Below are 24,636 nucleotides of genomic sequence, written 5' to 3'. Positions count from 1 at the left end.
GCAAGAGTGTCTTAAAATGGAACAAGCGAGATGGCTAAGCAGTGAAGAGGATCAGGATTCATTTCCCAGCACACACGGCAGCTCACAACCATCTCTAATTCCAGTTCCAGAAAATGCAGTGCCCCTTTTGGCCTCTGTGGGCACCAGGCATACACACAGGCAAAACATCTACATAAAAGTAAAAAGTAGAAGCTGGGCTGTGGTGGTGCACACCTTTAATCCTAGTACTTGGGAGGCAGAGGCAGGTGGATATCTGTGAGTTCAAGGCCAGCCTGGTCTACAGAGTGAGTTCCAGGACAACTAGAGCTGTTAAACAGAGAAACCCTGTCTCGAAAAACCAAAAATAACAAAAACAAAAGTAAAAATGAGCCCAGCACGCACCTGGGCAGCAAACCCACTCACCTGTAATTGTCTTCAGAGGCTCTGACCCCTGTGAGCACCTGCACTCGTGTGCTCACACACATACACATACAAACTCATACTCACATACATACACGTGATATATAAATACATAAAGGGAGGATAGAAGTGCCTCCCTTCTTCTTAGGAGCTGCATGCTGAAATATTTAGAGTTGAAAGTCATAAAATCTGAACTTTTTGGAGAGGTAGAGGGTACCGAAACAGGGTTTCCCTATGTCCTCCTGGCTGTCCGGGACCAGGCTGGCCTCGAACTCACAAAGATCTACCTGCCCATTTGTACTTTGTGTTGAAATAGTTTAGCTTTAAATTTTAAGTCTACACAGATGAAGCAATGTGGTAAAAATAGGAACAGTCTAAAGGGCAGAGGAACATTTATAGTATTAATCTTTCAACTTCACTTTACATTTATTTTTTTTTTCTTTTTTTGGAGGGGGTGGGGGGTTCCAGACAAGGTTTCTCTGTGTAGCTCTGGCTGTCCTGGACTACAGAGTCCAGAATAGACCAGGCTGACCTCGAACACACAGAGCTCCACCTGCCTCTGCCTCCTGAGTGCTAGGATTACAAGCATACACCACAGTGTTCAAAAAACTAGCAGGAGGCAGGCAGCGGTGCACACCTTTAATCCCAGCACTCGGGAGGCAGAGGCAGGCAGGTCACTGTGAGTTTGAGGCCAGCCTGGTCTACAAAGTGAGTCCAGGACAGCCTGGGCTATACAAACAAACAAACAAACCAAGAACCGTATCAGAAAAACTGAGTGTGCTCGGGCAATAAAGAAACTTTGATCCTGACTTTATCCCAGACAGAACTCACTAGAGATGATGGCGTTCCTTTGTATAAGTGTTACTGTGGTCTATGAAGAGCAGAAGCCCAGCATGGTGTTGGGGGCTCAGCACTCGGGAGGCTGAGGCAGGAGAATTGCAGCGATGGCAAAGGCACCTGACACTAGTGAGCATTTCTCTATCTTGTGCCAAGCCCTGGGTTCAGTGCTCAGCACAGCAGGGACAGAAAAAAAAGTATCAATCATGCTAAGATGATCAGCTCAAATCTATAAGCACCAAGGCCCAACTGGGTAAATAAAGCACTTCCTGGGCGTGTTCTTGCTCCCTCTCCCCCCCCCCATCACCACCTCCCCTCACATACACATTCCCTCTCCCCCTCCCCCCTCTCCCTCTCACCAGCACAAGCAACAAAATCCAAAAGCTAATGTTTAAAATAAATTTTAATAACAATACATGAAATCATGTAAAACAATAAAATAGTATGTATAACTCATACCAAGTGCGTTGCGTTAGGTGCTGGCTAGTCAGCTTGACACACAAACTAGAGGTATCAGAAAGGAGGGACCCTCAATTGAGAAAATGTCTCCCTAAGATCTAGCTGTAAGGCATTTCTTAATTAGTGATTGATGAGTGAGAGCCCAGGTAATTGTGGGTGGTGTCATCCCTCGGCTGGTGGTCCTGGGCTCTATAAGAAAGCAGGCTGAGCAAGCCAGTGAGCAGCACCCTCCATGGCCTCTGCCTCCAGGATCCTGCCCTGACTCCCTTCAGTGATGAACAGTGCTGTGTAAGTGTGAGCCTAATAAACTCTTTCCTCCTCAGCTTGCTTTTCGGCTGCGGTGTTTCATTCCAGCAATAGAAACCCTAGCTGAGAAGAGACATTTTAGTGAAACGAGCAGTTCTCTAAGAACATAAGATGCCAAAGCTTGATTCAAAGGGAGGGAGGTGGCTGATGAAATGCCTACTCCTCTGGTGAAGGCACTTGTTCCCAAACCTGACCGTTGAGTCCATGCGCTGGCAGGAGAGAGCTAACTCCTGCAAGCTGTCCTCTGACCTGTAAAAGGAACTTTTATTCACCTATTTCCATTGTTGTCTCGGAAGCTCACTGTCTCTGTCTGCTAACCTAGTTCTAGTCCTGGAAGCTTCTAGCCTCCCTACAGTCTAACCTAGGCCTAGGTGTTTTCAGTCTCTGACACTGCTTAATAAGCTCACCCTTACTTGTTCTTACTGAGCTCAACTCAGCTGTTCTGGCTCAAACTCCTCTCCCAGCTGACTTACTCGATCTGGCTTCTCTCTTGTCCTGGAATTGCTCTGCTTGGCTTCAAACTAACTCAGCAATCCTCTTGTGGCTCCTTCTCATTCTCTGGCTCGTTCACTCTTCACCTGAGTTCTTTCTCTGTAACCTGTCTCTATTACTGCCTCATCTGTCACTGTGGTGCTCCCTTAAGCAGCTTCCCTTTCCTCTGTTCTTGTTAGAGTTGGGCGTATCCTGTTGTCAAATCTTTCTCTGATTTATGACTTTTTCTGCCACTCAATTAGACATCACTTTCAAACTTAGGTGGTTCCTTCGACAAACTAACTTGACCTCTGTTTGGGATTAAAGGCCACCCCTGGACCTAAGCTTTTCTTTACCTGAAACTTGCTTACACTAGACTGGCCTTGAACTCAGATCTACTTGCCTCTGTCTCCTGGTTTAAAGGTGTGTGTGTATTCCAGCTGGATTGCACAGACATAGGAGGTCTTTGGATGTGTTCTCTTGCCAGCGAAGCCATGTTCTGAACTGAAATTCCTCTACACTGACCTCTACATGAGCACTCATACACATACATGTAATTAAAGATTTATTTTAAGATTGATTTATCTACCAAGAAGAGACTTGATACCCTATGAGCATATACAGGGGGAAGAGGTCCCCCTCAATCACAGTCATAGGGGAGGGGAGTAAGGGGAAAATGGGAGGGAGGGAGGAATGAGAGGATACAAGGGATGGGATAAGAATTTAAATGTAATATGAATAAATTAATAAAATAAAAATTTTTTAAAAGATTGATTTATTATGTATAGTGTTTTGCTTGCATATATGCCTTCACACCAGAAGAGAGCACCAGATCTCATTATAGATGGTTGCTGGGAATTGAACTCAGGACCTTTAGGAGAACAGCCAGTGCTCTTAACCTCTTAAGTAATTTCTACAGCCCCATACTTGTGTGTTTGTTTTGGTTTTTCGAGACAAGGTTTTTTTTGTTTGTTTGTTTGTTTTTGTTTTTGTTTTTTGTGGTTTTTCGAGACAGGATCTCTCTGTGTAGCCTTGGCTGTCCTGGACCCACTTTGTAGACCAGGCTTGCCTCTGAACTCACATCCACCTGCCTCTGCTTCCTGAGTGCTGGGATTAAAGGCATGCACCACCACACCTTGTTGGAATAAAGTTCTTAATATGACTTTGGAAAAGTCATCCAAGAGTCTACTATGCTTCTGAAGCAAGGAGCTTCTTTTCAGTGTCAATTAGAAAAAACAGGTATCCTGGAGGAAACGGGCAGAGAATCAAAATAGGCAAATAGCTCATATATGCCTAGGAAATAGCGCTCAATCCATTAGAAACCAAAACCACACATTAGAAGCCCAGTTGCAGGGCATGTAGAAGCAGGAGGAGCCATTCAGTGCCAAGCCTGGTGTACTTGAAATCCCATCTCTAAACAAGTAAAAGCAGGGCTCATGTTTTCTCTCAGTGTGTAAGATAAATATTTGACTTTGCAGATGAAAAAAATCACTCTCTAACAATATGGCTATAAACCAGGCCGTGGTGGGGCGGTGGCGCACGCCTTTATTCATAGCACTCTAGGAGGCGGAGGGAGGCAGAGGCAGAGGCAGGTGATCTCTGAGTCCAGCATCATCTGCAGAGCTCTCAGTCTTGAAAGATAACAACAAAGGTGTGGCTGGGCGGTGGTGGCGCACGCCTTTAATCCCAGCACTTGGGAAGCAGAGGCAGGCGTATCGCTGTGCGTTAGAGGCCAGCCTGGTCTACAAAGTGTGTCCAGGACAGCCAAGGCTACACAGAGAAACCCTGTCTCGAAAAACCAAAAAAAAAAAAAAAAAACAAAAAAAAAAAACCCCCACAAAGGTGTGAATATACTTTCATTTCCAAATAATAATACAAAACTAAAATCCTCTCCAACTCCCTAGCTTTGAGGTTGGATTGCATACTCGTTACTGTAGAGGCCAACGAACGCCATTTGTGTTCAGGGCCTGAGAACTTGACAGTACCCCCCACCCCCGCCATCCTGTAGTTCTACGAGAGTTTCCAGGGAGAGCCACAAACTTGCAGCTAGCAACTGTTCCTAGGAGCTTGCATCCAAGACCAACCAATCAGAGCTATAGGTCACAGTGACCAGAACAAACAAAAAATTTCCCCCTGTTGTCTGGCCCTGGACCTCGCCAATCAGCTTAAAGGGCAACTTTCCTGTACGCCTCTAACCTATCAAACCCTACCTACAGTTTTTCCCTTTAAAAGCCCTGTCCCCTACCACTAGGGGCCACCATCTTCCCTACTCACAAGGGGGCTAACAGTCTGAGCTTGATCAGTAAACGAGGCCCTGTGTGATTTGCATTGGGCTGATTCCTGGTGGTCTTAGGGGTGGGGTGGGGTGTCTCATGACGTGGGCATTAGACTACTATAATATGCCTCTTAGGAGTGCAAATAATATCTTGGTCATACAGGAAAATGTACTCGCTTCTCAGGTTTACCAAAGAAAGATGTATTTGTGGTTTAAAAAAATTTTTTTCAAGGCAGCCAAGTGCGTTGGCACACACTTGTAATGCCAGCACTCAGGAGGCAGAGGCAGGCGGATCTCTGTGATTTCAAGGCCAGCCTGGTCTACAAAACAAGTCCAGGAGAACCAAGGCTACACAGAGAAACCCTGCCTCGGAAAAAAAGAAAAAAAGTTTTTATTTTCCCCTCAAGGCAAATACGGCAAAATAGGTTTAAATCTACATTCTGACTATATAAAGGTTGTACTATCCACTCTTACATGTTTGGACTTTTAAAGATATTTAAAAGTATGCTTTCAGTAAGTAATGCTTTCCCTTCTGCAAAGGATCAAAATTGTTTAGCACCTGTGGAGTGTAAAATTGGCGAGGAATCTGCCCCCAAATAAGCCGAGTGATCAGCCACAGAAATTAAGTCAGAGACCAAGGTCTCCCTGGGGCTGATTGAGGCAACCTAGCCGGGCGCCTAACGCGCCTGCGCGGCGGAAGTGCGGGCCTGGTCACGTGACCGCGGGAGGCGGGGCTGGGAGGAGCTGCGGCGTACCCGCTCTGAGGGCGGCGGCCTGTGGTGCCCGGGAGCGCAGTGGCCAGGGACCCGGCCGGCGCATGCCTGCCCCCGGCCGGAGCGTGAGGCGGGCGGCTGCGTGCACGCGGCGGTGGAGGGCCGGGGCAGCCAGGGAAGGCTGGACAGCCCGGGCTTGGCCGAGGACGCTGCTCCGCCGCCGGCGAGCATCATGGCATTGCTGGCCGACCGGGTCCGGGGCAACGGGCGCATCGCCGCCGGGCTCCTGTTCAACTTGCTGGTGTCCATCTGCATCGTGTTCCTCAACAAATGGATCTATGTACACCACGGCTTCCCCAACATGAGCCTGACCCTGGTGCACTTCTTGGTCACCTGGCTGGGCTTATACATCTGTCAGAAACTGGACATCTTTGCCCCCAAAAGTCTGCCGATCTCCAAGCTCCTGCTCCTGGCCCTGAGCTTCTGCGGCTTTGTGGTCTTCACCAATCTTTCCCTGCAGAACAACACCATAGGGACCTATCAGCTGGCTAAGGCCATGACCACGCCGGTGATCATAGCAATCCAGACCTTCTGGTACCAGAAGAGATTCTCCGTCAGAATACAGCTCACACTGGTGAGTAGCTACAGCTGCGCGAGCGCCACCCTGGCCAGCTACCTGGTTCTTTCTCCCCGGGAAAATTGAATACACCTTAGAGCCTGGCACCCCGAACGCTCATTCCCATCATCCCGCCCGGTTTATAGATTATGCCCGCCCGCTTATCTGGGGGAGGGGTGGAAGAACCCATCTTGGCACTCCGCTGGCTTTTAGTATGTAGAGAATCACACTATTTTAGAGAGGATTGGCCGGTTTCCCCAAAAGAAGAAAACAGACAATTCAGTGTTCCCCAGCAATGTGTTTTATTAGTCTTGTTAAGACATCAGTCGTGAATTTAATCTCAACAGCGTTTGCCTTTTTTTCTTTACAGATCCCTATAACTGTAGGTGTAATCCTAAATTCTTACTACGACGTGAAGTTCCATGCCCTGGGGATGGTGTTTGCAGCCCTTGGTGTGCTTGTTACATCTCTTTATCAAGTGGTTGGTAAATTTTTTTTTCCTTTGTGTGCCTTTTTAGCAGATTCGTAAATTTTGAAGCTGTAACCCAAGGTTTAGAAAATGCAGTACAGAGACGATAGACTGTTGGGAATTGATAAATTGTCTAACTGGTGGTGAAGAGAACAGAGGAGACAGAGACACGTGGGTGTGTGAGGCTCATCCAGGGTCCATTTGTAAGTGCACCATACCCATGCAGAATCAAAGTTAGGGATCGATTTGGATTCTTGGTTTTCCTTCTGGGAGGTCTTTATAAAATGAGCAGTTAAGGCTTTGCTTCCAAAGTTTACTGCTCATGTTTCTCACTCACTCTTTAATTATAAAGTTGCTCTGAGGAAAAGTATACATTTCCAAACACAAGCGTGAAAAGGCAGTGTTGGTGTTACAAAACTTGCTTATTGGATTTTAGTCATTTGTCCATATCAGTAGTGTTTGGGTTTTTAAGTCCTTGTGTGAACCCAGTGCACATACTGTAACCAGTATTCGGTTAAATTTTTTTTTCATGCACTCACTTCATTACTGTAAGTTCCCAACAAGCTGGTTTTTGTGTGTGCAGTGGGGAGAAATAACAGGGTGACGGGAACAGTGAAACAGTATTCTCTCTATACTGGAAACCTTGGTCTGGAAATTCTGGGTGTGCCTGCGGGGGGGAGGGGGGGGCGGAATCAAAGCAAAATACAACCAGTGTTCTCTCTGTCGCAGATCCCCAGGGGTAATAAAGTAAGGCATTCTAGTTAGGAATGGTAGCTCAGCACTCACCTGAGCGCCTTACTCTTTCCTGTTAATGACTGTCCCAGAAGCATGGTTCCAGAAAATACTATGCTTTGGGTGGGGGTGGGAGCGGACCCACCTCCTCCTTGCATTCGAAGCAAGCTCTGTACACTGAGCTAAAACTCACCCGGCACGTTCGCAACGTCAGCAACAGCTGCTGCCTCTGAGCTGCCTCTGCTGGTTGTCATCCTGGGATCAAACCCAAGACCTTGCACACACTAGGCAAGTACTCCACCACTCACCTACACCCCAGCTCGCTCTACCTTTTATTTTTTTTACACCTTCTTATTTTGTTTGTATGCACATGCACTCATGTGTATATATACATGCCAGTCACCTGTGCATGCAGAGGTCAGAGGGCAACTTTCAGAGTCTGTTCTCCTCTTATATCATGTGGGTCCCTAGGATTGCACTTTGGCCGTCAGGTTTGGCAGCAGGGACCTTTTCCCACTGAGCCATCTTTTTTTTTTTAAGGTTTATTTATTTATAATGTATACAGTGCTCTGCCTTCATGACAGAAGAGGGCATTTGATCACATTATAGATGGTTGTGAGCCACCATGTGGTTACTGGGAATTGAACTCAGGACCTTTGGAAGAACAGCAGAGCAGCCAGTGCTCTTAACCTGAGCCATCTCTCCAGCTCCCCACTGAGCCATCTTTATTGATCCTCCTTTTACTTTTTGTTGTAATGTTTGTTTGTACTTATTGGTTGGTTGGTTGGTTTTGTGGGGTTTTGTTTGTTTGGTTGGTTGGTTGGTTTGGTTTGGTTGATTGGTTTTTGTTTTTTCTTTGGTTTTTTGTTTGTTTGAGACATGGTTTCTCTGTGTAGCCTTGGCTGTCCTGCATTGGCTTTGTAGACCAGGCTGGCCTTGAACTCACAGTGATCTGCCTGTCTCTGCCTCCTGAGTGCTGGGATTAAAAGCTGTCATGGAACTCACTGAGATCTGCTTGCCTTCTGAGTGCTGGGACTAAAAGCCTGCCACCATGCCTGACCTCTCTCTCTTTATTTTTTGTTTCTTTGTTTCCCATTGAGACAGGGTTTCTATGTAGCACTACCTATTCTGGACTCTGCTTTGTAGACCAGGCTGGTCTCAGACTCACTGAGATCCATCTGCCGCTGCCTCTCAAATGCTGGGATTAAAAATGTGGTTGTGAACAACCATGTGGTTGCTGGGAATTGAACTCAGGACCTCTGGAAGAGCAGTCAGTGCTCTTAACCACTGAGCCATCTCTCCAGCCCTCTTTTTACTTCTTAAGAGAGAAGTATAGCCGGGCGATGGTGGCACACGCCTTTAATCACAGTACTTAGGAGGTAGAGCCAGGTGGATCTCCATGAGTTCGAGGCCAGGCTGGACTACAAAGCAAGTTCCAGGACAGCCAGAGCTGTTACACAGAGAAACCCTGTCTTGAAAAACCAAAAAAAGAGAGAGAGAGAGAGAGAGAGGAGAGAGAAAGTATAGGCCTGTGTTACCACACCTGGTTTACTTGTTAAATATTAGAATTTCTTTAACTCCATATACATAACTTCAGCTCACATTACTCACGGGTATTTTTGTTTTGTTTTGCTTGGGGTTTTGTTTCTTTGGCCATTTCTGTTCACAAAAGTTTCAAAATTGCTGTAGATTAGAATCAAAAGGTTCTATATCCCTAGGTTTTCAATGAGATTACTCAAGGAGCGACTTGAAGACCAAGGAGCAAAGGTTCTAATAAGCAGCAACTATGTCAGAATAGGTAGACACCTTACACACTCCTGACACCCCCTCCTGCTCCAGAAAATTCCTTTTAAACAAAAATTATATCTGCCTCTTGTATCCTAACTGGGTTTCTAAGTTATTTGGGTTTTTTTTCTGCTGCTGGGAACATTAAGGGAAGGTGAAAGAAGACAAGCTCTTAGCTGGAGAAAGACAATGGGCTTCTTTGTTTGACCGACATTTCCTTTATGCTCACCCTTAAGGACACAGTGAGGAAAAGCGCTGTAGTCTACCCTGGACCGCACACGTGCAGACTTGCCTCAGTTATGTCCCTCCAAGCTTAGGAGAGTCCTGGAGGGGCACCTGGGAATGGCAAGGCTACACATTTGCTGGGCAGTGAAGCACTGTGCCTCTCCTGTAATGCGTGTGAAAGCACAGAGCCCGTGATGTGTTTGGTAAGGCTAGACTAGGTGTGTTATGGGTAAGTGATGCCTGGCAGCGAGGACCAGGGGGGCAAGATCTTGCTGTCACTCAGCGGGTGCCAGCAAAGGAGACCGTTTAGCTTGGGAAGAGGCTTCATGGTGACTTGTGTTCAAGAAAGCACAGTCTAGTGGCAATGGAGGATACAGAGAGAAAGGGCGAAGAGCCTGGCCTAGGGCAGGGGTGTGAGCATAGGGCATCTGTCTGGGAGGAAGAATTAGTAGAACCCTATTGGCTAGGAGACAGGAGAGTTAAGGAGATGGGTGTCTGAGAGGGAAGAAAGCAGCAGGAATGGAGGCTTACCTACAGACCGAGGAGCTTGATCTTACACATGGCTGTGCAGACTAAGGGAAAGTGACCAGGAAGCCATGGTGGCTAAGTAGTTACAGATACTCAGGGTGGGGACCAGGAATGGAGGCCAGGGCTTGCCCAGCACGCACAAGGCCCTGTGTTCTAGCCCCAGTGCTTGGAAGCATTTTTAAAAGATGCTCGGAAAAGGGGTCAGAGCTGTTCAGTGACTGCAGATAAAAAAACGAGTCAGTCAGATGGCTCTTTCCGGTGTGGCTTGTAGGGTGGTGGGTCAGTTAGTAGGGTGCGGGAGGAATGCTGACCAGACACTTGGTTAAGACAGCTGTCCCGGGTACAGCAGACAGGGAGGCTACCACAGGCAGGAAGGCAAGCCGGTACTGCCTGCAGCCTTGCTGCTTTTGCTCACAGCCATACTCCTGTAAGCCGGCCGGGGAAGAATCAGTTCTTTGTCCTTCATGGTCTCCGAAGGCTCCTGGTAAAAGCTGGCAGGAGTGTGTGGTCGCGTTTCCTGTCGTTGCATTTCGGTCTTGGTGAATTCCTGTAATCTTGCTTTATGTAACAGAATACATAGATTTAGGAAACACAGGCCTATAGAGGCTGTTGAAAAGCCAGGCTGTCCCAGTCAGATCTGGTTCAAGCTGGCAGCCAAAATACTGTGCAGAGCCTCCCTTTAGTCATACCTGTGAAGTATTTTAAGGGCATGGGATATAAGGGGTTAAGGTTTTTATTGAATGAGACAGTATTTTAGGGTTCCTGACGACTCCGTTGTGCCCAGGTATACTGGTGAGAAATCCGACCTACAGAACAGTTCTCAGGAGGGGAAAATGTCTTCTGGCACTGGGTGGGTTTTAAAGTGGCTCTGAAGTCCACGTTCTTTCTAAGGCCACACATGGGGAGTCCATGTGGAATAAGAGACGGTCTAGTTAATTGGTCAGTGGTTACCTAGTCCTGCCACACTTCCACGTTTCTCAGGAAAGCAGGCCTGGTGCTGCATTTCTGCCTACACCTCTCACCAGAGTTTCCATTCCCCCCCCCCGCCCCCTGTAGAATCGGGAGAGCAGAGGGGGGCCCCACGGGATCAGTAGATCATCACAGACCACGTTCACAGAGCTCCTCCTCTGAGGTGCCCAGGTCACTCAGATCTCCCCGCTCTTTGAGGCCTTGTAGAATCATGAGCTGTGTCCTCTCCTAGCCTGGCCCTGTGTGGCCTGACCGAACGATGCTTTTCTTTGTGCCTGACTTGTTTTTTGTTTGTTTGTTTGTTTGTTTGTTTGTTTTCTCCTGGTTTTCAGTGGGTCGGAGCCAAGCAGCATGAACTGCAGGTGAACTCGATGCAGCTGCTGTACTACCAGGCCCCCATGTCTTCGGCCATGCTGCTGGGGGCCGTGCCCTTCTTTGAGCCAGTGTTTGGAGAGGGAGGAATATTTGGCCCCTGGTCAGTTTCTGCCTTGGTAAGTTCTAACTGGTTTGGTGCCTAAGAAATTCTAGTAATCACTCCTTTCCTAATGCAGTTCTGGGATTTGGGAGCCCAATCCGAAGTCTGCCCTCCCTCACGTTTAGTTCCTATGGCTACTCTCTAAGGCAGGCAAAATAAAGATTATTCTCATATGTAGAAACTGACGCATAGGAAAATGAAGGGACTGGCCTAGACTAGGGCAGCTGGACACAGGCAAGCCAGGCTGCCGCTCAGTTTCCAGTGTCCAGTTACTGCTCTGTCCTACCAAACTAGATCCCATGCTTGTATTTTAATTTCATGTTCTCACAATGTAAATGTAAAAAATGGTGTCGTATAGCTCTTGAATATACATAAAAATATGAAGAAAGTGGAAGGTCCCGGAAGTGTAAGATAGCACTTTACCGTGTTTCGGCTCTGACCTCCTGCCTTGAGATTGCTGTATGACCTGTGGTCTGCTGTGTCCCCCCCTGCCCCCACCCCTGTGCTCCCAGCTGCAAAGAAGGGGTACTGTTTCTCCACCTGCCTCGTGGTTGTTTGTGAGGTTAACATGGGTGTCAACATAAAATGTCTAGAACAACTTTGAGCGTGTAAAGCCTTTTACTGTAAGTGTGGGTCATCATGACTTGTGTGTGTATGAATATAGTTATATACACCTGCATGTGTGCGCCACAAGTTGACACTGGGTGTCTTCCTCGGTTATTAACTACACCTTTGTTTTTTTCAGCAGGGTCTCTCTCAGGCCCCAGGAATCCTCCTGCCTCCCCTCCCCAGCAACTCCCAGCCTTTACATGGGCCCTGGTATATAAACTCAGGTCCTCGTGCTTGCCCAAGTGAGTTTTCACTGAGCCACCTCCCCAGGCATTATGTCTGCATTGTCATGTGCTCTCTAAGTCCTTTGAGGGCAAGAGCTTTGTATATGCTGTGTGCCTCACAAAGCCTGGCCTGATACTGTAGTTACCCAATAAATGGGTCTTTGTTTGTTTTGTTTTTCTGTTTTAGCCCTGACTGTCCTGGAACTTACTCTGTAGACCAGGCTGGCCTTGAACTCACAAAGATCGCAACAGCTGGGATGAAAGGCATGCACCACTGCCCAGCTCCAATAAACATTTTTGAATTAAGTAAGAATAAACATGAACAATTCATCAGAAATTAATCTGCAAGTACCCATGCTGCACTGTTAGCAGATGGGGTGGTAGCTGGGATTGTAGATATTCCGTAGACTGTTTGCTTACCTTTATCTTCTGATTTTCCTATTATGTACATGTAATGGGAACTTATTACAGCTGAGGTCAGTGGTGTGTGTCTGGGTCTCAGCTGCTGGAAGCTGAGGCCAGAAAAGTCCTTGGGTCCAAAAACTTGAAGCAATAGAGGGAGACTCTGAGATCTGGGCGGGGGGAAGGCAAGAGAGAGCTGGGGGGTGGGGTGGCGCACACCTTTAATCTCAGCACTTAGAAGGCAGAGGCAGGAGGATCTCTGTGAGTTCCAGGTCAGCCTGGTCTAAAAAGCGAGTCCAGGAGAGCTGGTACAACAGAGAAACCCTGTCTCAAAAAAACAGAAAAAAAAAAAAGAAAAAAGAAAAAACTGAACCTAGAAACTCACATTCAAAACTATATCTTTTGTTCTGTTGGTGTCTTTGCTTGCTTTTTAAAGGTTTCCTTTAGCTCCCAGTGTGTGTCTGTGTCTGTGTCTGTGTCTTGGAGGCCAGTGGTTTCAGATCCCCAGAAGCTGGAGTTACAAGGTGGTTGTAAGCCTACCTGAGTGCTGAGAACAGAGCTCCGGTCCTGTGAAAAGAAAAGGGAGTATCGTAACTGCTGAGCTGTCTCCTCACTCCTTGGTTCATTGCTTTGTTATGTGTTGTTTTAGATAGCATTTCACAGAGCCAGCCTGGTCTCAAACTCACCTGAGGCAAAGCTGCTTTGACCCTGCTGCTTCAGCTGCCCATATATGGGGACTACACACGTGTTCCTAATACTGCCTCAAAGCCAGGCCGGCATTGCAGTTTCCCACTGCTTGTGGGACAGTTACTTTTTTGTTTTTGTTTTTCGAGACAGGCTTTCTCTGTGTAGCCTTCGCTGTCCTGGAAATCCATCTGTAGACCAGGCTGGCCTTGAACTCACAGATATCCACCTGCCTCTGCCTCCTGGGTGCTGGGATCAAAGGCATGCATGACCACCACCTGGCTCCAAGTTGATTTTCTAAACTCACTTTTTGTAGGGTATTTGTTTGTTGAGACATGGCCTTGCTGTGCATCTCTGACTAGCCTGTAAACCACACAGGCCTCCAACAGACAGTGATCCTTCTGCATCTACCACAACATATAGAGCTGGGATGAGCAGCGTGTGTCATCTTGTTTTTAATGCTTGGTATACCCTAATGAGATAAACTTGTTCATGGTTCTAATGATTCTCTTGGTTTATCTGCAGCTTATGGTACTGCTGTCGGGAGTCATCGCTTTCATGGTGAATTTATCAATTTATTGGATCATTGGGAACACCTCACCAGTCACGTATCCTTTCCATGTGCTTTGGGCTGTGTGTCATCCTTGTTTCCCGCTTGTTACCGTTGAGCTTAACATCATTACATAGCCTTTGTTGGTGGGCTGGGTTATTTCAACATGTTTATTGTCATATTTCGTTTGCATACACACATATGTGATCACACCTTTCAAGGCCAGAGAAGCCGTCAGATTCCCTGGAACTGAGGTTACCGGTAGCTGTGAGCCTCCTCTTGGTGCTGGGCATCTAACTCGTGTCTTCTGGAAGAACAGCTAGAGGCCTGAAGTGCTGAGCTCCAGCCCCTTTTTTGATTTTTTAAGAATGTCTTAGCTGGGCATGGTGGCGCACGCGTTTAATCCCAGCACTTGGGAGGCAGAGGCAGGTGGATTGCTGTGAGTTCGAGGCCAGCCTGGTCTACAAAGTGAGTCCAGGACAGCCAAGGCTACACAGAGGAAACCCTGTCTAAAAAAAAAAAAAAAAAAAAAAAAGAATGTCTTTCCACTCTAGTCTCTATGGAATTTATCAACTAGGGAAATGAGTTTGCTTTCTGTAAAGGAGTACTTTTGGATTTTCTTAAGTAGTAGCGACCTTTTCCCTTATAAAAAAAACGGACTTAGCACCCTGACTCGCTGATGCTGGGTTAAGTGATACTTACTGAATGGATAGAAAAGTGGGGCTTAGAGTTGAGTCACTTTTCAGTGTGGTCTGCTTATGTAACGAAAGATCATTTCACACACTCAGCATCTGACTTTAGACTCTGTATTTATTTGGAAACAGGTGTTCTTGTTTCCAAATGAGTAAAATGTTCTTAATATTCTAAATTTATAAAAGAAAAGTGAAGTTATACATGGAAGATCAAATTCCACCACTAGTTTTCACCAGTCTGTCTGTAATTCTCCCTATCTTTCATTTCATTTCATTTGGCCCTACTCCTTCTTGTAGGCAAACATGAAGAATGAATCTCTATATGAAAGGGGTAGTTTAGTACTCTCTCCTTTAAAGAGTATGCTGACTGACAGCTGGGCGGTGATGGCTCATCCCTGTAGTCCCAGGACTTGGGATGCCGAGGCAGGATTCCTATGTGTTTTTTGTTTTTAATATTTATTTATTATGTATACAGTGTTGCACCTGCATGTACACCTGCACACCAGAAGAGGGCACCAGCTCTCATTATACATGGTTGTGAGCCACCATGTGGTTGCTGGGAATTGAATTCAGGACCTTTGGAAGAGCAGCCAGTGCTCTTAACCTCTGAGCCATCTCTCCAGCCCTCCCATGTGTTTGAAGCCAGCCTGGGCTATAGTCTGTGACCTCATTTATAGAAACTAGAGAAGAAAAACATATGCTGACTTACATAAACAGCCTATCTGCCTAGTATCCGTAAGTAACAGGGATCATGGTCCTTAAAACTGATTTAGACAGCAGGTGAGGGGCCTGAGGAGCAAGGGCCCCGTGCAGCTGAAGCAGGGGTGTGGGCTGAGAGGCAGGGAGAGCTAGATGCATGAGGCCGGACACCAAGGGGGTGCTTGGAGCGGCAGAGGTGGGCGTGGCCTCGGGCCCTCATGGAAGCTCCGTAGAGACCTGTGGTGCCACAGGTGAGTTTCTCACTTTGTGGTATTCACTTTGAGGCCAAGCTGCTTTGTTTGGAAGCCTGTGCTGTCCTTGCACGGTGGACAGCGGCACGGCATGTGTCTGCCACTAGATGACAGCAGCACCCCCCAGCTGTCCCCACCGCAACAGTCAGAAATGTCTGCTCCTCATGTGGCTGAAGAAATTGGACTAGAGGAGGTAGGCAGAAGGGAGCCATCAGAAAGCCACTGCAGTTTCTAATTTGTTAAGTACTGCTTTGTGGGGCTACGGAGGTGGCCCAGCAGTTAAGAGCACTGCTGTTCATCCAGAGGATCAGAGTTCGGTTCTTCGATAGGCAGTTCACAATTTTTTTTTTTTAAGATTTATTCATTTATTATTATGTATACAGTGCTCTGCCTGCATGTACAGCTACAGGCAGAGGAGGGCATCAGATCACATTATAGATGGTTGTGAGCCACCATGGGGTTGCTGGGAATTGAACTCATGACCTCTGGAAAAGCAGCCAGTGCTCTTAACCACTGAGCCATCTCTCCAGCCCCCACAGCTCACAATTCTTGTAGGGGATCTGATGTCCCCTCCGGACCGCGCACGCACACTGCATACACTCACACAGACAGACACACGTGTAAAAATGAACGTCTTCACTTAGGGTGCCAGCTTATTACCCAGAGGGAGTGGTGAGAAGCCCTGCACTGTGAACACACTTCCAGTAGCACCACCGCTTCCTGAACAGTTGAACATGGAGCAGTCATGTTGGGTCCCATGTATGTTGCAGTGGCTGTCCAGACAGGCCAGTTTGGAGGTCTGAAGTGCAGGGTTTGGGGGCGAGGCCTCAGCTACAGGGATTCCAGTCGGTGTAGAGACGTGATGTGAATGGTGACTGAGACTACGCAGCAAACAAGTCAGAAAAGACCTGAAAAGACTGGACTCTGGACCCCTGCACTTTCAGGGTGAGGAGGAAGAGGCCCCTGGGGAGGAGAGACAGGAACCACTGTGTCAGGGAGACTGGCCGTTTTGACTGGCACATTCTGGTGAGAGGAAGCCTGCCTGGAGGAGAAGAGAGAACTGAATTGCACTCTGTTTTCACTTCCTAAGAAGAGCCACTGAAGAGTGTCAGTCAAATTTGCCTTCCCTTTCTCTAAATGCCTTTGCCAGGCCATGAGCTGCTTAGCAAGACGGGGAGTATTTGACGCCAACGTCTGAGATAAGGCATATCTCACCACGGCACTGTGATAGCCATCCCGGGGCACATCCGCTGCATCTCAAGTATCAGCTCCACTGGCAGGTGCCCTGGGAGCTGCCCACACTCCCCTGAGGGCCGCTGCCGGGTCTCTTTTTTGGTTGTTGCTTTTTTGTTTTGTGGAGCACTCTCGTATAGCCCAGGCTGGTCCCGTTTACAGCACAGCTGAGGATGACCTTGTCCTCCAGTCCCCTTGCTTCAGCCTCACTGGTGCTGGGGTCACAAGCCTGACTCGCCATGCCTAGCTGTGTATAGAGCTCAGGCAGAGCCAGGCCTCTGGCCGGGTCTACCACTTCCTGGGAGCCTTGTGAGTGTTTTGGGAGCTCGGGACTTAGGATCTCTCTCAGTCAGCTCATTGTCCCCATCACAGCAAAGGGAGTGGGGTGCGAGAGAAGCAGAAGAGAAACCGGGGGCAGCAGCGGCTCCAGTGCTTGGTGGTCCTGCCGAGCACAGGCGCTTGCTGTACAAGCTTACATTGAGCAGGATGGTGCTTGCTGCATACCAGTCTTTGCAGATAGTAATTAATCTAATCCCCGTCAACTGTAGAGGGCAGACACAAGATCATCTTACATTTAATAGACAGGGAAACCGAGGCACGAAGCAGTAGTTGCTTCTAAGTTGTTGCTAGAAATAACACAGTCTGTTGAGGTGACTCAGCAGGCATACCTTCCACCAAGCTGGAGGACCTGACTTCAATCCCTGGGCCCCCATCGTAGGTCTATAAGTTGTCCTCTGACCTCCATATTTGTGCCTTGCCATGTGCATCCGCATGGCACGCACATGACTACATAAATGTAGGAGTTTTGTTTGTTTATTTTGTTTTGTTCGAGACAGGGTTTCTCTGTGTAGCCTTGGCTGTCCTGGACTCATTTTGTAGACCAGGCTGGCCTCGAACTCACAGAGATCCACCTGCCTCTGCCTCCTGAGTGCTGGGATTACAGGCATGTGCCACCACGCCTGGCTCCAAATAGTTATTTTTTAGTTATTAAAGTTTCTGAGCCTCCACAGTGGTAAGGTGGGGAGGGTGAGCAGCAGTGGGCCAGGGGTACTCATGGAAGGGCACCTAATAGCTGCCGCTGCCGCTGCTCCCTCGGGCTCCTCTCTCCCTCGCCCTCCTAATCTTGGGTATACTGGAGGTTTTCATCGAGTCAGCTCCCTGGCACCTGGCACATCTCAGCTCCAGTCTATTGGAGATGCCACTTCATAGCATGACCATAAACTGCTCTGAATGCCCTTCCCATATGTTCCTTCTTTGGAGAGGTCACCAGGACACTTGAGGCAGTCTCTTGTCACTTCGGAGTGTATATATGTGTGGCTTAGGTCCAACCTGGAAGAATAAATACGGGGGCTAGAGAGCCTGCTCAGCAGTGAAGAGCACACCCTGCTGTTGACGAGGACCTGAGTTTGGCTCCCAACACTGACACCAGATGGCCACAGCTGCCTGTAATTCCAACCCCAGGGAATCCAACACTCTCTCTGGCCTCCATGAGCGTCACACTCTATGCACACACACACATACACACACACACACACACACACACACATACACACCATTTTAATGTTATGTCACCATTTTCTTTCTTTTTTTTATTTGTTATTATGTATACAGTGCTCTGCCTGTATATACACCTGCAGGCCGGAAGAGGGCATGAGATCACATTATAGATGGTTGTGAGCCACCATGTGGTTGCTGGGAATTGAACTCAGGATCTCTGGAAGGGCAGTCAGTGCTCTTAACCTCTGAGCCATCTCTCCAGCCCCCATATGTCACCATTTTCACATCTGTAAGTTGCTAACGGCATGCCTGAAGAAAGTGTGATTAGCCCAGTGTGTCACCTTTAAATGCATGGCAGCTCTTGAGTCCGTGTTGCATGACATTCTTTCCAGCCTCAGGTAGCCGTTGCCGTGTGTGCAGGGTTAATGTGCATCTGTGTGACCCTAACATCTAGCTCCTTGCACCTTTGTCTCCTTACCTGACCCTCTCAGCTACAACATGTTCGGACACTTCAAGTTCTGCATCACCCTGTGCGGAGGATACATTTTATTTAAGGATCCACTCTCAGTAGCCCAAGGACTCGGCATCTTGTGTACGCTATTTGGGATCCTCACCTACACCCACTTTAAACTCAGCGAACAGGAAGGAAGTAAGAGTAAGCTGGCCCAGAGGCCCTGAGCTCTGCCAGAGAAAAGAAAATCACCCCAAAGAAATGAGAAATGCCAGCTGTGTAAGTCTATGGAAAAGCTGCCGTGCGAAGTCCACTCAGTGACTTTCGAAACGTATTTTCTTCACAGATAAGACATTTTGGTACCTTTTATCGATTTAATTTTTTAAAACCAATGTGATTCAGGCTTCTTTTCAAAGACTTTTCATGAGGCAGGAGCCGTCATTCAGCGTTAGTGTTTGCCTAGCAAGCATGAGGCCCTGGCCTCAGACTGCAGCACCTTCCAGGGATGACAGGAGCCACTGAGAAGATGGGTCTGTCCTACCAACCACAGTATGGAAAGCTCGCTTCCGTAGGAACAACAACGGGGTGCACACTCCAGTGCTGCAGGGGCACCGTGGCTGGTCAGTGTCCATGCTGTCCCCAGGAAAGGCATACAGGACTCCTGCGTGCTCGTTCAAGGTTCCCACCATGAGGTTTACTAGACTTTAGTCAGTGTTTAGGGCAGTGCAGGCAACCGAAGCCAGAGTCTTGCACTTGGCTGGACAAACACCCACAGACCTCAGGTCAGAAGGAGAGGTTTTATTTTAATGGTTTACTTTAGCCTCTTTATCACTGGGCAGGGTGGTAGTGATGGCTGTCTTGAAACAGGATCTCACTGAGTAGCCCTGGCTGGTCTGGAATTCTCTACATAGACCAAGCTGGCTTTGAACTCTGCCACCACACCTGGCTTTTAGCTCCTCTATTGTTTCATTGTAGAATGGAAATATTTATAGAAAACAAGCATTCATAGACATGGTCATAAAACAAATTACAATGCTGGAAGTCACTTTTTTAGTAGAAAATTGATGTTAAGTTCTTCCCAGCCAGGCCTGGTGGCACAGACCTTTAACCCCAGCACTTGGGAGACAGAAATGGATGGAATGCTGTGAGTTTGAAGCCAACCTGATCTCCAAAGTACAAAGTGAGTCCGGGACAGCCGGAGCTACACAGAGATGCCCTGTCTTGGAAACAAACAAAAAAGAAGAAGTTGTTGGACAGTGCAGGGCTTGTGCGCCTCTAGTCACCAGTGTCTGGAATCGTGGGGCAGGGCTACCTGAGCCCAAAGCCAGCTCCACACCGTAGACTCCGCCTGTGCTAGAGTGTCTGGGCTGTAAGTAGCTGGGGTTGGGAGGAATGACAGTCTCATTGGTCTTCTTGTGGCTTTGAGCTTTCAGTGAGTTCTAGATGCTGTATGAAGTTGAAAAAACAAAAATCCATGATTAAATAAATGGCTCCAAGAAAAGCATGTCAGGCTGGGGACTGTAGACTAGGAGTCGATGCCTGCCTAGCTTGCGTGAGGTACCACCTCCCAGCAACAACAAAAGCAGCCTGTCCGTGGAATCGGTAGGGCTCTTTTTATCCTCGTAACTGCTTTCCCAGCTAACTCGAATTTTCGTCTTGGTGATTTCTAAACCGGCCTTCCTCCCTACACTCCCTCCCTCCCACATAATGAAGCAATGTAGGGGGAGCGTTGTGGCGTTGGAACTGGATTGAATTATGCCTTTGATTTTTTTTTTTTTAAGGTTTTTCAAGACAGGGTTTCTAGGTGTTATCTTGGCGGTTCCAGGCTCACTTTGTAGACCAGGCTGGCCTCAAACTCACATCAGTCCGCCTGCCTCTGCCTCCCGAGGACTGGGATTAAAGGCGTGCGCCACCATCACACCGGCCCTATGCCTTTGGCTTTTATGCAGCAAAACTACCCAAATTCTAAGCAGAAACTTGGTGGAAAATAGGAAAGACAAGGAAGAAAAGTAAAAACCTGGCTAAGATTTAGCTAGTTGTGTGAGGTTTCAGAGGAATCTGGAAATAGTTGTAGTTGAGATGCCGGAAGAATATGTGGTCTCCAGCAAACAGGGCGCTGGGTATTTGATTGCAGAAGTGTGGGTCTGCCTTCCAGCACCCCATCATCTCACCATTAAAAGCAGCATGACGACCTCACAAGAGTCACATCTCTCTTGAAACAACTAATAACTTTTTCTTTCTTTCTTTCTTTCTTTCTTTCTTTCTTTCTTTTTTGGTTGTTTGTTTGTTTATTTTGTTTTTCAAAACAGGGTTTCTCTGTGTAGCCTTGGGTTTCCTGGACACTGTCTGTAAACCAGGCTGGCCTCGAACTCACAGAGATCTGCCTATTTCTGCCTCCCAAGTGGGGGCATTAAAGGAGTGCACCACCACTGCCCGGCTGAAATGATTTTTCCTAAACATACACTTTTTGTGAGAAAACAGCTTAAGACAAAGAACCATATCTGTACCTACATAGTGACTTGAAATTTCATCTTAATTTTTTTCTTCACAGAGAAAGGGAACTTTTAATATCTCCTAGTTTTTTTTTCTTGGTGGTAATGGTTTTTAGTGTTTTGTTTTGTTTTGTTTTTTAACCAAATAGAAAAGCCTGGGTTTTATCCCTAGCACACTGCCAAAACAAAAACAAAACCTTCAAGTAATCAGGAGACAGGTTGCCCAAGGAGGCCCTTTCCTATATCCCAGAACTAGAGGGGGAAGGGGCTGAAAGTTCCTTACCCATGTTGGCCACACAGACTTTCAGGGCAGCCTGAATTACATGCTTAGATACTATTAAGAGGAAAGAAAATATGCCTGTTTTAGGATTTTTTTTTTCCTGGCCCATTTAAAGTACAGAGCCTCATTAAATATATATTTTGGAAAATGTCATTGTGGTGGCCTTTTGCTTTCACACTTTTATTGTTTTAAATATCTCAGTTTACAGAAGTGGGTTATTGTGCTTAGAATTGCAGCCCATGCCATCTTTACCATATGGACTTTTGGTATTATAGTCAAGAAACATTTTCTATGTATACTTAAATCAATGTATAACTAGTTGGCAAAAGCTAAAAGTACCCCAGCACCGAGCTCATCTAGCTGCTGTGTGTCAGGGACAACCGAGTTGGCTTGTGCTGTGCACTCCTAGCTGTAAATAAAACTTGAGGACTGCGCGATTCAAATAGGAAAGTGACTGGTGTCAGGAGGAGTGAGGAACACAGTTGGAGCATGAGTGAATGTCTGATTATATGACTGAGTAAACTGATAAGCCATCCGCACCCTGAAGACTGTAATCAGGTTGAAAAGAAAATTCCTGGGGATTATGCCTTGGGTACCGTGGAGCCAGCACCGTGGCAGGCACTAGACATAGCACTGTCTTTTTATTACCAATAAAACTGGATTCATTATTTTGCTTTGTTTTTTTTTTGCTTTGTGTGTGTGTGTGTGTGTGTGTGTGTGTGTGTCAGTTTCTCTGTGTAACAAGAGCCCAGGCTGACCTGGACTCACTTTGTAGAGCTGAGTGGCCTTGAACTCACAGAGATCCATCTACCTCTACCTCCCAAGTTCTGGGATTAAAGGCGTGCACCACCACACCTGACTGCATTCAGTTTTTATCCTATAAACTTCAAATCTTGCTAAAAAAAAAAAAATGACAAAGGCCCCTTATTTTCACTTCTGTCCTGCATACTAGAGCCATGAAGAAGGTCAGCATCTGTGTGTGGAGCTGTTGGTCTGTTCTGCTTGCAGACTCACAGCTCTACTGCAGTAAAATTCCAAGTACCTTTTCAGGTGTGTGTGTGTCTTGGGGAGGTGGGGAAGGGGTGCAAGGAGATGGTTCTGTGTGTTAAAATACTTGCTGCCCCAGCTTAAGTTTGAGTCCCTAGCATCCACATTAAAAGGGGAGAAAGAAGCTGGGCTTGCTGATGCACATCTTTAATCCCAGCACTCAGGAGGCAGAGGCAGATGTATCTCTTTGAGTTTGAAGCCAGCCTGGTAAACAAAGCAAGTCTAGGATAGCTTTGGCTGTTAAACAGAGAAACCCTGTCTTTAAAAAAAAAAAAAAAAGAGGGAGGAAGGAGAAGAAAAGGCTTGGGGGCACTGGACAGATGCTAAGGCTGTGGTTCCCAGCACCCACATGGGAGCTCATAACCATCTGTACTCCGGTTCCAGGAAATCAATGGCCTTCCCTGTCTCTGAAGGCACCAGGTATGCAAGTGGTACAGGGACAGGCAGACACGCAGGCAAAGCACTGTGTGTGTGTGTGTGTGTGTGTGTGTGTGTGTGTGTGTGTGTGTGTATTATGTGTGGGTCTTTTTTTTTTTTGGTCTGTGTAGCTGTCCTAGAACTCACTATGTAGACCAGGCTAGCCTTGAACTCCGAGATCTGTCTCTGCCTCCTTAAAGGCATGTTCCATCCCACCTGGCCGGTACACGTAAAATTATAAAAATAAAAGCTAGGGGTAACTGCAGAAACCCTTAACCCCAGTGTTGTGGGAAAAGGGACAGGAGGGTCCCTGGAGCTTGATAGGCCCAGCCCGGCTTCAGGACACCTACTGTCTTCCTCTGAAACTGCATACACTGGTGGGAACACACGCATGCCCATTCACTGCACACGACCAACACTGAAGGAAAACGGACCGTAAGTGGCCCGGCGCAGCTGTGCACGCCTGTAATCCCAGCACTCTGGGAGGCAGAGCCAGGCAGATCTCTGTGAGTTCCAGGCCAGCCTGATCTGCAAAGTGAGTCCAGGGCAGCCAAGGCTACAACAGAGAAACCCTGTCTCAGAAAAAAAAAAAGTGAATGAGCCAGGTGTGGCTGTGCACACCTTTAATCCCCGCACTCAAAGGCAAAGGCGGGTGGGGCTTTTGCTTGGAAGCCAGCCTGATCTGCAGAGAGGTCTAGGTCTAGTCAGGCCTACCTAGTTTGGCCTCGGCAGCAATGGGCTTGCTGCCAGGCTTTACAGGCTGCCTGTTCTGTTTGCTGAGGGTTCTGTCATTTGCAGCTTTGGCCATGCCCCTGAGCATCTGCATGGTGTGTGTGTGTGTGTGTGTGTGTGTGTGAGAGAGAGAGAGAGAGAGAGAGAGAGAGAGAGAGAGAGAGAGAGAGAGAGAGAGAGAAATCCGGAAGTGCAGCCTTTCCTGTGCTTCGCTTTTAAAAAATACTTGCCGTTTTTAAATCAATAATCTCTTGTGGTTTATTTCAGAGCAACACGATTCCCGCAAAGCATAGTAAATTTGCCTGTTTTGAAACAGGCCCCATATGGCCAGGCTGGCTGTGCTGTGTCACTGAGGGTGATGCAATCTTCTTACCTTCACCTCCAGAGTGCTGGGCTAAAGGTTTGAGCCACCACACCCTGCCATGTGTTTAACATCTAAGCTTCCTCTTTTCCAACCTTAGGATCCCATACCAAGCATGTTTTTCAGCCCAGTGTTTTTTATTGGTTAGCCAGGCATGTGTTTTCAGTTTCCTGTTTCTGCAGCTCCTTTTTCTTCAGTTAGAAATCAGACCCTACATTCACTGCGGGAGAGGAGCGGGGAGGTCTTACCATCGGGTCTGGGAGACACAGAATCAGTCTGAGGCCACTAACAGCCCTGCTAGGACTTCCTGTGCCAGTGACTGGGCTCCTGGTGTGTCTCTGGCTGGAGTTCAAGAGCAAGGACAGCCCTCACAGCCTGTGCTTCCTGGAGAATTGTGGAGAGACTTATTGATCACACTTGTAAGAATTAAAAAAAAAAAGTTAATGTGTGGGGTTTTGTTTGCACGTATGTCTGCACCGCAAGCATAGCCAGAAGAGGGCAGTCCATGCCCTGGAACTGAAGTCACAACTGAAGACGCTTGGTTTCTCATGCAAAGCGTGTTTGGATTTGCTCACTTTTACTCTAAAGCCTTAAGCAGGCAATTCTCTTTTTCTCTACCGCCTTCTAGTCAGGGCTGTTCCTGTACCGTCTCGCCTGTGGAACACAAGTACAAGTTTGAGGATTTCTGGGGGAATCTTTTGCTCTTTAGACCCAAGGGACAGAGGTGGCTGGTTGTGCCCCAGTCCAGCTGTTTCA

At 47.5% G+C, this 24,636-nt stretch overlaps 1 protein-coding gene across 1 annotated transcript; it reads left to right on the top strand.

Moving 5' to 3' along the window:
- Positions 1–5,480: 5,480 nt before the first annotated feature.
- SLC35E3 (solute carrier family 35 member E3) lies at positions 5,481–21,995 on the top strand. The gene is made up of 5 exons (XM_084758994.1): positions 5,481–6,094; positions 6,447–6,557; positions 11,117–11,275; positions 13,704–13,786; positions 18,592–21,995. Exons 1-5 carry the CDS (start codon positions 5,693–5,695, stop codon positions 18,776–18,778), a joined length of 942 nt encoding a protein of 313 aa, XP_084615120.1. The 5' UTR covers positions 5,481–5,692; the 3' UTR covers positions 18,779–21,995.
- The last annotated feature ends 2,641 nt before the right edge of the window (positions 21,996–24,636 follow it).

The sequence above is a fragment of the Acomys minous genome (genome assembly GCF_964271855.1).
Source record: "Acomys minous genome assembly, chromosome: 15".
Lineage (NCBI taxonomy): Eukaryota > Metazoa > Chordata > Mammalia > Rodentia > Muridae > Acomys > Acomys minous.
Note: the sequence above shows the minus strand (reverse complement) of the source record. Positions and strands in the feature narration are given on the sequence as shown.